The sequence below is a fragment of the Anticarsia gemmatalis genome, chromosome 17, assembly GCF_050436995.1.
Source record: "Anticarsia gemmatalis isolate Benzon Research Colony breed Stoneville strain chromosome 17, ilAntGemm2 primary, whole genome shotgun sequence".
NCBI lineage: Eukaryota > Metazoa > Arthropoda > Insecta > Lepidoptera > Erebidae > Anticarsia > Anticarsia gemmatalis.
This window is the reverse complement of record NC_134761.1, coordinates 4,281,563-4,295,494: the sequence shown is the minus strand read 5'-3', so window position 1 is coordinate 4,295,494 and position 13,932 is coordinate 4,281,563. Positions and strand designations below refer to the sequence as shown.

The 13,932-nt window shown below is 38.0% G+C and overlaps 2 protein-coding genes across 3 annotated transcripts in view; both read right to left on the bottom strand.

Annotated features, from left to right (window-relative positions):
* LOC142980148 (synaptic vesicle membrane protein VAT-1 homolog-like) overlaps nt 1-3,466 on the bottom strand; it is a 28,187-nt gene extending 24,721 nt beyond the window's left edge. For both annotated transcript variants that reach the window (XM_076125466.1, XM_076125467.1), the window contains exon 1: nt 3,075-3,466. In XM_076125466.1, coding sequence (XP_075981581.1) covers nt 3,075-3,328 — 254 coding nt within the window. In that variant the 5' untranslated portion in view covers nt 3,329-3,466. The remainder of the gene's footprint in view (nt 1-3,074) is intronic.
* Nucleotides 3,467-7,685: 4,219 nt separating this feature from the next.
* On the bottom strand, nt 7,686-12,494 carry LOC142979789 (putative ribosome-binding factor A, mitochondrial). Its single transcript, XM_076124965.1, has 6 exons — nt 12,138-12,494; nt 11,865-12,063; nt 11,326-11,494; nt 10,865-11,004; nt 10,245-10,502; nt 7,686-7,966 (listed from the first exon to the last, which is right to left on the bottom strand). Exons 1-6 carry the CDS (start codon nt 12,236-12,238, stop codon nt 7,745-7,747), a joined length of 1,089 nt encoding a protein of 362 aa, XP_075981080.1. The 5' UTR covers nt 12,239-12,494; the 3' UTR covers nt 7,686-7,744.
* Between the last annotated feature and the right edge of the window lie 1,438 nt (nt 12,495-13,932).

Below are 13,932 nucleotides of genomic sequence, written 5' to 3'. Positions count from 1 at the left end.
GCTTCGAGCCCATTAAAATGCACAATACTGCACTTTATACCATAGAGCTCGGTCTCTGTACTCGAGGGGCAAATGTTATTTTTAGGTTTTAAATTGATTCACCAACAAAGGAAAGGATGTGAGCAATTAACACACACTTTCGATACAAAAAATTCCACAATCGTGTAGTGATAAGCAGGCGGTTTAATCCTTGATATTTACGATATCCATGACCCCAATACGAACCCGTGTTCCAAATGATGCAGGCCAGACGCCCAGAACACATATGGACAAAACAAAAAATAAAAGTCCAGCCATCACATTTCCCATGATCTCCACATACAATTAAGCACTCTCCGTATAAAAAAGAAAGCCACTTATACGGGGCGTGAGTACATTCATTGTTCTCGGAAGACATCTCTTACTGACACTGACTTGACCTAATTGAAAATAATGACGCGTTATTCATTGGTCCGATCCCTTAGTGAAGTCTTACAAAACATATTAGCCGAAACGACGGGCGGCTGCACGAAAGCGATCCCTGTAGGCAGCAGGCACCGAGCAATGAGGCAACACGTCGTTATGCGATGGGCTACGTGGTACAAATTGTAACGTATCATCAACTTAATAGCATTATTAAACTAGTATTTTGGTATCAAGTGATGACATACGTTTTGGTAAGTGTTGAACCAGTTTTCGAAGCCTCTACAGCGGCATTTGATCTTAAACGCTATGTGCGTGTGTATATTTATTGCTGTTTGTGATAAATTACTGTTTAGTATTAGTAGATCTGTTGTATTTCATTAATATTTGTCATTACTTAATGTTAACTTAAACATAACTTAGGAACAAAATTTAATATTTTTTAAGTTAAGCTATGTCGCTGCTGAGCTAAGATAATGATGTCCGTGGCGTGGAACTGCGCTGACCGCTTCACATTCGGAGTATTCCAACTACTTATGTTATGTAATGAGTATTTAATTGTAGTTCAACACTCCATGATACCATAGAATATGATACCCACTAATAATACGGCGGTACTTCTTTTGAAAAACAGTTTTCTGTTCTTAGATTGTTTAAATCCATGCTTGTATCGTTCTATTCAAGGGCATTTGTATATAACTTTCCATCTCATCTCCTCTATTTTTTCCTGCAAATAAATTTTTAGTTTAAAAGCTTCAGTCTAATGTACTGCATTAAGGAGCTTGTTTCCAGTAGGTAGACAGATCAAGTATACAGCTTCAAAGCTATGATGTATCCATTTTGCCAGGTATGAAGCTTTGGTTATCCCTGATTTTTGAACACTACTCCATATTAAATACCTAAGTATTATTTGCAAACTCACTGATTGCAAATACAAACACATTATTAGACTTTAACGTTACCAATTGACGTGCTCTCTAGGCGCGATGGACAGTCAAGTTTCGAAAGACAAAGCGAGCCAAACTGTAGCAGACAGTTGGTCAGAGTCTAGACAGTTTCCAGAGGCCATGTAGGCGGAACTCACACGTTTTTGCGGTTCAAAACTAGAGAGCAAACTTGTACTGGTACCGGTCGAGACTCAACCAGTCAGTTAATATTTTTGCGGCAGATGGCGTCGGGTATGTCGCGGTCATTTACATAGTAAGTCGACGATAAGCGCGCTATATTTAGCAGAGCGGGGATGCGCCCTGTGCCTCGGCCGTACCTCGCACCTCGCGGTGCACCTACACGCCTCGCCTCCGTTCCTCCCTTACCTCGACGCCTCTGTAACATTCTAACTCTAAATTCAATGCCTACCTACTGCTAGTACTCACACTAATATCACATCTTTACTTATTTTGCATGCCTTTTGCAAATTAAAACTGTTTAATTTCAAATGAACAGATGCGATACATAATCTCATCCATCACTCACAACTTAAGCCAGGTTTTCCAAACATTTCTATTTTATCAACATCCGATAAAATTCCCGATAACATTTAGAGAGCAGCAAAAACTGTTTTTATCGGAATACTTAAACCGTTAACGGTTAACTTGATCCCGAAGCAGTTTTAATCGCAAATTGTACTCGAGCGCTCATTCATAACTGCTATTGTTTCTGATAATGTAAAGAAACAAATGGTTGTCACTTATGCGAGTGTTTTGTTAAGACACTGACTTCAGGCAGTTAACGTTAACGAGAAAAGTGGCAGATAACTCATGTGTCGGACTGCAAGTAGCACGTTGACGCGACTCGTCCGTTGCATTATCTGAAGCACTGGAGCGATAAAAACGAACAAAGAACAATGTCAGTAGGCGCTCAACTCCCTTTCGCACGAACTCGACTCGCTCCGGCTTCGTATGACAAAATAACATTAATTTGTTACAACCGACCACGCAGCGTCCACGCAGCGACGCGCTCCGATGCGCACATGCATGCAGTTATTCCAGTCCCGATCGAAAACAAATTTCCATAGCCTATTGAATAAATAATCGACTGGCGAAATCGAATGAAAGAACACGCCTATGTAAACATATTGTGCATTAACTAAGAGAGAAGCTAAAACAGGCACATAAACATAATAGACCGTCGCCGGCACATCGACGGCGGCGGCAGCGGTCGACGAAGTGTAAATCCGCTTTAGGGCGCGTCACACGATCGGTACTAGGTGCCAGTGTGCGTGCAGAAATTTCAATCGGTCGGGTGCATGAGCGAGCCGTGCATCTCGGCGGAGGCAGATGTTAATGAGGCAGGCGAGACGCGACGAGCGAACGGGACCCGTCCGTACAGGCACTGGGTAAGTGGGTACACCACACCGCAAGTGCCGGTGCGCCCAAATATATTAACCTGTACTACACATCAAGTACGACATAGTAAGTGCACCACAAAATAAGATACACTTAAAAATCGTATTAATGTTTAGGATACACAGAATACATGACAAGTTAACAGACTCAAATAAGTATCCGCTCTAAAGAAAATGAAAACCTATCTTCGGTCCGGAATTGAATAGTATAAATATTCAAACTTAACGTTTTTTGATAACTCATGTCATCTCATTACATTTAAACGACAAGTAGAATAATCCAACTAAATTATCATATAAAATAAGGAAGGTAATAAAGAGCACTCACCATGCTTTCACGCGAATGAGGACCTCGCCTTCTCCGACACTCGGTTCAGGCTTCTTCAGGATCTTGACAGTCTTGAGTCCTCCAAAGCCAGTGAGAACGACAGCGCGCATTTCTTTCGGAGGCGGAGTCTCCACCTTTTCCTTCTCTTCGGTCGCCTTTTCAGGGGTCTCCTCGGGTGGGGTCTCAGTGGTTCCATTTTCAGTAGGGGTCTTTTCAGGCGCCGCGGCCGCGGGGGTTTCCGTGCTTTCCGTCATGTCTGGTGAAGTGTTCGGCTACGGGCTAGGTGGTGCGATCGGAGCGGTGCGGCTAGCGGACGCGATGGGAATGAGCCCGGGCGAGTGCAACGGAAGCCGGCCGGCGAGACGACGCGTCGCGAAACGAATGAGTCGGAGAAGGGAGAAGCGCGCGCAGCGGCGTCGAGGGTGCAGGGGCGCCGGCGGGCGGCGAGGCGGGGGGCACCCGCGCGCCACCGCGCGGCGAACAGGTGGCCACAGCGCCGGCCGGTTTGTGCCCCTCCCCCCGCCGATATTACACTACACAGGACCTGGATTAACTTTATTGCACGGAGGTCGATATAAAAAGCTGTATTAGTTATGTACTGGTTCAGCATGTAGACGCTGTGTAGCCTCGGATCGCCGCCTGCCGATCGAACTCCTGCCCAAATTGTACTCGCCCTGAACGTGACTTGGCAACGGGATCGATAGTATAATTTATGGCGACTGAAGGTTCATATGCCGGAGCTATTGAGCGGCCGTGAGCTATGAATGTATAAAGAATACCTACTACCTAACAACATTGTACTTTACTATAGTCGTCCATTAGTATATTTACATTGTACAAAAGTCCAGAAGCACCCGCATGTAAGCTATATGCGAGAATTCATACAGACGTAGACGCAACCTGTTGATTTAAGTAGACGAAGTAGATACAATAAAAGTAATAGGTACTTCCATAGTGCCATTGTTTATCAAGTCAATGAATTATGTTCATGTGCTGGATAGTAATTGCACGATATGCTTCTGAACCGCTCCACGCCTTTGTTTTATTGAAATGTTATTAACGTATTGTTTATGTGATAAATAAAAGGTTGTTAATTTTATCAGCGCGACCTTCGATGATGAAAGCATAAACATTATTACGATACCTACTACAATACAATGTAAAATATTGCAAAAACAAGTAGATAGACTATAGACAAGCTACGAGTACGACGAGCCTGGAACTAAACGCCTCCGTAGCCGTGGCTGTACATAAAACCATACTTTCAGCACTTTCATTTACTTAGCGGCCGAGTATCGCCGTATCTACATTACTTAAGAAAGTGTATTGCACTCTTCTTGATCAGATACTTCAAAAGATAGGCTACATTATCAAATGCTATTAATTACTGCTGCAGCACAAGATAAGTAGTAATGGCAATGATTTTTTTCCGTCTATCATAATGCTAACTGGACAGTTAAACTCTCAAAAACCGTTTGATCTCGCGACATCGTTAACAAAATCGCGTGTACGAGATTCCGAAGCATTAGGCGTGTATAAACAAACAACTTGCCTTAAATAATCTTAATAACTCGAACACAGTCCTTCAACATTGTTATGAAATTCTTAACTAATCCAAGTTATTTGGTTCAATCCAATTTGGGTTACGACGACCGCTAGTGTTTTTATAACTAGAAAGTCGAAGTGCAGTTTTACCCATGCAGTCAGGACATTACGAGCTGAATCTTCATCAGAAAATGTCTTTACTAACCCTCGCTTTCTGAGTACATTTAGCGGTAGTTTATCAATTCAATAGCGTTTTTTTACATACGTTTAAACGCTGTACCTCAGAAACCGGGGGAAAGAGAGCTGTACATTAAACCCTTTAATTTCTTCTGCTAGCTTACCAGAAGGCGATATATTCCAGGCAACCACTTCGACAACCAATATCAATCGCAACTAAATAAAAATCTCTATTACTGCTTTTCAACTTCTACCGACTGACTACCGGTACTATCTTAATAGTTTATATACACAGGATTTTATTTTAGGTTCCGATAAATGGGTGCATTGAAGTTTCGGTCCAAGGAAGGTACACCCTCCCTTGAAAGGTATGAAATTGCATGATTGTACAGTTTAAAGCCTATTTCAGTGGCACAACAGTTATCCTAGATTAGAGACAATAATTTTACCTACATATCTAAACTTTATAAAGAACACAGTTGAGAACAATTAGCTCCTTTTATATGGGACCTAACGAGTGCATGGTTATTGTAATATTATTTGAAGCGTAGCCAATATTACAACTTCCTGCGCCAAATTATTTGGCATACACATCGAGGGTAACGGCCCAGTACAACGTGCGAAATCTGATTTTGATTTAGAGGGGAATCATGGGAATTTTTAGGGCGCAGTGTTTTAATGACATGTTTTAGGTCCTTTCGAAATAGATGCATGTTTTATAGGTAAAATAATAATTAATTATTTGAAAATGTATTTATGCGGAAGCGTTTAATAAGCAAAAATACTTCTTTGAAAATGTATTATGGGTTTATCAAAACAGATAACAGATAATGTTTCAGATCGAGATTTTAAACACCGAAGAAAATCAAAAGTCTATGTAGACTGGAAACGAAAGAGAAAATCTTTGTCTGTGAAAACTGCAACGATCAAATTGTTTAAGCTGAATGAAGAGATACAAACACAATTTTCCATAGTAGCCTAAACCTAGGTGACCCTTCTGTCATATGGACACCAAAAAGCGTATAAAGCAGTCTGCTCAATTTTCCATCTAACACAAACCCCGAAACGAATTCAAGACATTTTGTCGAGAAACAAAATAAAACGTACGAAGGTTTATTTACTTTATGTCTTGACCTGAATGACTAATGTGGCCAGGATCAATAGCTTTACGTGCCCTCTCAAGCACGTAGGGACCCCATGTTAAGTATCAATTTAACTGCGGGCATTAAGGCCGCCTAAACTAACAACACTTTAGATACGTATATTGTTTTCCCTATTATATTGAAGGAAAATAGTCAATGAATACGGAAACTACATTTTTGGTATTTACTCATCATAGTGTAGGAATTTATAGGGATATGACAAACCAAAGTACGTACCTATTCTATGAAATCATACGTCACTACAACCACAATACTTTTATAATGGCTGTGTAAAAACAATAGAATCTTAAATATCCCCATCCATCGTGTGTAACAGAATGTTCTGGAATAAGGGGATTTTTTGTTATTTCTGCAAGTAGGTACCTACTACACAAGTGTAACCTACTTTTATTTGAACCTAGCTAGATTTTTATGCGACGTCCAAACTAGGAGGAGCTTTTCAAATCGAGCTATTTCTTTTATATATTTGTTACACCGATACATCTTGTCATACAGGACCTTAACATACATTATTTGTGAATGAGACAAGGGAAGTTTGTAAAGATCGTACCAAGTGGCGTTCTTTAGTCCCTGCCTACTCCTATGGGAACAAGGCGTATGTATTTATAACATTACACAAATAAATTGATGAATGCAAAACTAGCTAAATTTGAAGTTAAGGAAGCTAGGTTAGGAAATGGTATTTTCGCAATTTGTGTATATAATAAAACAGAAGGAGTTCTAGAATGGTATAACAGTCATGGTACCGAAAGATAAGAGTAGAAAAATACCACGCTAACAGAACAATAAGCATTCATCATGGTAGAGCATGGCTATCGAAAAGTCGCTTGATAGAAGTGACCCCATTTACTGTAGGATAGGGAAAAGACATCGAGAGGGGAAGCCCTATTGTTCTGTGATAAAATTATAATTAAACTATTATTTGTTACAGAATGGTTCCTAGCACTTACTATTCAAAGAGTCAATGTTATAAAATTACCCGCATTTGAGGGACACTGATAACTACAACTTGTATTTTGTATAAAGACTATAAAAACCGTAGAAATACTTCCCTAAATAAAATTTTAATAGAAAAATAGGGCATCCTAGCTTTAAGGCTGCAGCGAACTGTTTTACTCAAACCAGCGAATGCAGGACTTTTTGTCCAAGTGCGTACACAAAACACAGGTATATTCAACATAGAAATACTCGTATTATTATATAATTTATTGGTAGTTTCCGGGATTCGAACCTAAGGCCTCTACAACACTACTTTAAATATGTACACATACAGAGAAGATACTAAAGAGAGAAACTAATTACTACCTACTAATAGCACTAACTACATCTACATAAGCTATCTTTGGTTATTTAAATATCTAAATTGCTTAAGCTTCTATAAGATCCTAGAAATGACGTTCCGACCAACCCGGACGGGTTTTTTAACATGTTCGAAGCGCGATACTCCTATATCTTCTCTTGCCATCCACCATCGCATCGTCAACAATCGCACAAAAATTTGCATCAATAAGTTTACCGTTCAGTGAGGCTTGCTTCACATATTCGGTTCGGCATTAATCGGCCTAGGCGGACGGCGAAATTGTATATTATGTTATGTGTAGACGAACCTGATCAGCAAAAGCCGAACAAGTGAGACGAGTCGGAATATTGCCGAAATATGTGAACCAAGGCTGATATTATATACGATCAACCTACTGAAAATAAAAGACACTACACAAACTATAAGTAACTAAAACTCGTATATTATATTAAAACTAAATAACAACAGACTATAACTAATTAACATTAATCATTCTTCTTAGTGAGTTCTTGTAGTTTGATCTCATTGTCGATGTCTGTGTAATCAGCGCGGTAGTATTCGTCGTCGTCGTCTTCCTCTCCCTCCTCCAAGTCGTCGATGTCCTCGTAGTAGTACTCTCGAGGGTTGTACTCCGAGTCCTCCGTGTCGACGAGCTGAACACTGTCGCGAGTGTCCTTTAGCTGCTTGGCTATCTTCTTGTGGAGGATCTGAGCAAAGAGTAAAAAAGTTTTTAATAATCGATTTAATAGTACTTACTATTTTTGTGCTCTTACCCCCAGTTTCTGAGTACTTTTAACGGTAGTTTATCTATTCAATAGCGTTTTTTTATGTGAGTTTAAACGCTATTGAATAGATAAACTACCGCGTAATGTACCTCAGAGACTAGGGTTAGCAGTTTTTAATGCGACTATCGATTATTCGGATTTCAGACGGTGTTCTAGGCCTTTTTATTTTTATTAAAAATAATTCAGCAGCCGGATTTACGATATAGATTTAGATAAACGCCCCGCATTAAAACAAAAGGTTTATACGTAAGTATACAAATCCTCAATTAACAGCTTTGTAGCTGGCGTTATTATGAATGTCAAATACAAGGACTGGTCAGCATAGATCATAAGCTGCAATGACTGCAGTGAGGTTCTCATTTTCATCTCATCTTCAGAAATAATAAAGTTCATGGACTATTCAGAGCATATAAGAACACTCGTAATTGGCAAACATTACTTTGCTTAGAATCCCTAACAGCCTCGAAATAATACCCTACATTTTTGACATCAGTTTAAAGTAGTTTGTAATGCAATATGGATGCAACGATTGTCTAGCCTAGGCCATCAGGCTGTGAAATGGAGCAAGACACGATTCAATATTATTCCATGTAATGCATAAATCTCACATGAAATGGCTAAAGGATGACGCTCTGAAAACGTACACCTACATATTAAGTCGGTTGCCTGAATACAAATTAGTAACCTACAATAATGAATCCCAGACCACAGACTATGGCCTGTTTTTTTATATTGCTAATTTTTGTTTTTCTACGGAATTTACTATGTATATTATTGCAGCTATTGTGGATTTGGTTTATATCGAAGTTAATATTTTCTTTGGTTTACAACACAAAAATAATACTTATGGTTGTAATATAGAAATTAAAAACAAACACCTACTTTGGTCAGTTACAATTACTACAGTTTAACGTTTGGTAGCATCTATACTAATATTATAAAGCTGAAGAGTTTGTTTGTTTGTTTGTTTGTTTGTTTGAACGCGCTAATCTCAGGAACTACTGGTCCGATTTGAAAAATTCTTTCATTGTTAGATAGTCCATTTATCGAGGAAGGTTATAGGCTATATATCATCACGCTACTACAAATAGGAGCAGAATACCAGTGAAAAATGTTACAAAAACGGGGAAATTTTTTAACTTACGTAACGCAAGCGAAGTTGCGCGGGTCAGCTAGTGTCTTATAAAAAGCACCACGTTTGTTGAAAAAAATACTGTTTCTGTTGCTGTACCCACTGCTACTACTCGGAATAAAAAATGAAACTCGAACAGTTTTCTAAACATTATTTTACCATAATTTTGTAATCAACAAAAAATTTCACTTTTATTTATACTAAACCAGAAGTAATATAAAAAAAATATCGAGTGAAAAGGGTAGCACTCGATCGCAACAGGTCACGAGTCAACACTCAGGACAATGGGTTTCTACATCTCAGTTTTAACGAACAGATGGTGTTACCCCAAACTAGAGCAAGGTCAGTCGATCGCTCGGGGGTTTAATCATATTGAGTTGACGAACTCTCCCCTCACCCCTCGTAATTGGAGAGAAGTGTTAGGGATAATTTGACGTTGAACGGTGGCACAGATTTTAACGCGAGCGGTATTAAATTGGCAGAAACTGATTGCTACGAAAAATAAAAAAAAAACGCCATAAAAAGCTTATGTTTGAAAACAATATAATGTATGATAGTAAACTACATAAATAAATAATTAGGGGAGTTTCGTAAACTGCCCGGTATATAGCAATAGTCTTATTCCCCATTATATGGGACTAACGTTGCTAATGACTCAACGCCTGTGTATTTCATACATCTCTGCTAAGACCTTAAGACATAACAGGCATGATCTTATGAATGTATGTTAAGTAACTGGTCTTCATTGCATAGAGTAAACGAATAATACTTGTAACTAATATTGAATCGTGTTATGAATGACGTCAATCTAAAATATGTTTTTGTTTAAATCGATTTTGTTAATATAAAACACCACGCTATGTACCTATGTAAGATGACGTAGATTCGGTTCCCACATGAGAATAATGCGTGCTCCAAAAATATGGTTTTTATGGGTTTGTTTGTACTTTGTTACATACACAATGTATAACACTTATATAAGATTATTTTTATAAAAAACCTGATCGAATTTGGTTCAATTACGCAAATACTAAAATATTTCATAAATACCTGTAAATAAGAACATACCTGTCGTTGCAACAAGAACTCTGCCAGTTCCTTCTTCTGACTGCTTACAGCTGGTACAGAAGACTCATCATTAGAGGCTCTATATGAGATAACATCGTTCTCACTATCAAGGTGCGTCCACGCGTCCCGCGACTTCTTCCTGGCCGCTAACAATCTATTCATGATCTTAGAGTGATCGAGACCAAACACATTATTTGTCATCTCCGGTATCGGTTCTTCGGTAATTTCTAAATCCTCCTCTAGCTGTCTTATTTTAGCCTAAAAAACAAAATTCGGATTTATTTTAAATCCCATTGTCATGGGTTACAAACTTACAAAGTGCGTGTTTTGTTATAGGAGGGAGACAATGAATCAACAATTAACTATGTACTTAACTACAACTTTTGTGAGGATTAGTAACTTCAGCAAACAATGCAAGGCTTAAATAATAAAATTACTTCTCACTTATAATTTTTATACAATAGGCACTGGTAATAAGATTCAGTCCTATTATTTAAGCTTGGGTCTTCAGGCATATCCATTATCCATACTAAATTTTGTCAAAGTCGGTTCAGCAGTTTAGCTGTAAAAGCGTAACAGGCAGACTTTCGTATTTATAATATTAGTAAGTGAAGAATTACCTTAACTTCAGGTGATAGTGTGGTATTAAGAACAAACTCAGATTTAAGCAGATGTCCTTCTTCAGTCAACACATAGTCCTCACCATAATCAGCTACAGATAATCGCTGATGTAGTTCCGTTATCAGAGCTTCTTGTTTATCTGTGGAATAAAGAATAAAATTACTGTAAATTAACAATAGTACTAAATTAACACTTGGGATAAATTTTTTCATAGTTTCTCTTTTACGATAGAATCTTAACACTAACTTTTTACAAAAGCAGTGCTAGATATAAAATAAATCACATACTCCTGACTATCGATGCATGGTATTTTTTACAAAAAATTGTTACAGTTTGACCCTTGATCTTTGAAAATCTGTATTGGAAATATCATGAAAATTGTTGATGTGGTTTCACCACAACATAGTAACAGATAGTTTTAAATGTATAGCATTAGTATAGTATGGATAATAAGAATAACCTTTAACAAACACAATATAAGGTATCTCTCCCATTATCCTAAGTGTGGACAGTTCATGTCTGAGAGGACCCGCTGTCTTGTTCAATATTGCTTCAGTCTCCTCATCAGATGATGTGCCTTTGCATATCCAGAACACATTCACTGTCTTGAAGTCTGGCGACACATTTACCTGGAATTATTTAAAAGTAAATTAGGAAATAGTTTTTTTTTTACACATTGGCTGATTAGCTCAGTTTCATTTCCTATAAAATTTGGAATAGGTGTGGTTATCTGAAAAAAAAAAACCTTATGTTTGATACTGGGTTTCATTAGCTTTGTTATTGTTTAGCCACTTACCAAACTATTACGATTTGTAAGTATTAATCTATTACACATAAAGAAAATAAGTTTACGAAAGGAACTCTATAAAAAAATATTTTGTGTAGGAACTTAAAGTGAGGACCATAATTGGCTTTGTGTTATACACTCTAACTTATAGTCAAATAAGATGAAGCTGTTGGCTCCATGGATGAATCATTAAATATTAAAGATTCACATACTTTAGATATCTCGATGCCTCGTCCAACAACATCCATAGAAACAGTGCCAGTGGACATTAAGTCAGTAATTTGTTTCATAAACATTTTATTCAGCATTGCTGTTCTTCGCAGCCCGCGCTTACCAGGTTCGAACTTTGTCTTAGTTAAACTTTTTAAAGAAGGCATCCCTTCATCATATGCAGGCACTGGATACCATTGCCTAAAAAAACAATAACATAACCTCAAAATAACATTCATGGAAGATAACAGACATAGCTCAGAAAATGACAATACTTTTTGCTACCAGGATTAACCATTTTGCACAGTTTTACGCCTTGCTTCTTGAAACTGTAGTTTATATTGGAGACATGATACAAACGCCGAAAACAAATCATGCTTGAAAATGAGATTGACACCCAAGGCTCAACAAATTATAGTATTACGCTAGAAGGTTAATATCAGTTGACATCAAACGGCTCACTCAAATCGCATTATATCCCTATCAATCCTAGATTCCCATATTAATCCGAAAAACTGCACAAATAGTCAAATTTATTTGCCCCGTTTAAAAACAACCAAAGATCAAAACTGTCACTACTGTCATAACAAATTTTAATGTTACCAATTCCTAAACCCTATAAACCTTAAAAATAATGTTTTTATCAACTATTGTACACTTTTGTAAAATAAAAACTTTCAGATGCAATACGTTAAATCTTAAGACTTGCTTTTTATCGTAAGATATTACGTCACATCAGTGAAGTAATGTATCCATTATACTCTCTGAATAAAAACTGTTTGGTTTAGCGAAAATATACATAACAAACAAAAGTTGTTTTACTATTTCGACAGATCGCCTTAATTTTTCACCTAAATTGCGGCAAATCCTTAAAAGCTGGAGCTTAAAAACCTTGCGATCAATATGTCAATGTCAAATTCAGATTCAAAATATTCAAATCAGCTGTTCTAATCAAAGACAATTATAATATATTTATATTCCTAGCATACAAAAGTACAACTATCGAATAAATATTCATAAAATCTTTATCTTTCATTTCAGATAAAGGTTTCTATTTATTTTTTCTCGTCTACAAAAATATTTCAAATATGTTTGATATCAAATCGATTTCTCGTTTTAAGCGCGGAGAAGCGTTGCATCGCGTTGTCGCTTAATTTGCTGATTTCATCGTTTTGTGTAATTAATAACATATTATGACTGTTTTTGCTTCAGATATGTAAATAATAATATACCGTAAAACGGGGTGAATAGAAACGATTTTCAACTTTGTCCTAAAAATTTGTTGCGAATAACTTGTTATTTTTATTGTCGGGTTCTTTTATATCATGTCCGGCGCCATGAAGAAAGAGCTAAAACCATATTTGTCCAAAAATATGCATAATTTTACGATATTTCCTTAAAAAAATGGTCATTTTCTATTCACCCAGCGATAGGGGTAAATCGAAACGACCAAAGGGGTGAATGGAAAAACTGTTAGGGCTGCCAAAGACGACTTATCCAACATACTGAAAAGGGAGGTTATGTGTTGAAAAATTTAAATAACCGTTGATAATTACTTTACGTGCTTGTTCACGTTGGAACTCGCGGGCGCGGTGGCGGTCGCGAGCGCGGGGACGTGGCGATTTGTGTTTACGTTGGCCGCCAGGCGGGCGTTTGGCTCAAACTGGTTCAAACTGGTTGAACTTACTTGACGTCGCGAGTGAATCGCGCCCGCCACCGCTAGTTCGACGTGAACACACACGAACATCTTCATGCGTTTGATATTGCCGCGAGCGCGCCGCGCGGGCCGCGCGCGGCACCGCTAGCTCGCTCGCGACTTAGACCGCGCGAACGGTTTGTACGTGAACACTTGGGAACTACGCCATATGTTTGATATTTCGCGACCGCGCCCGCCACCGCGCCCGCGAGTCAACGTGAATGAGCACTAACTCAAAAAATAATGCAAGATAACCTAACTAACTTTCATACTATATGCAGTAGTTTGCCGTTATAACTTTGATACAATGATAATTGTGAAGTTCAGAAGATTAATGACTATTAATTTTTCATTGTTTATGTTAATTTTGTTTA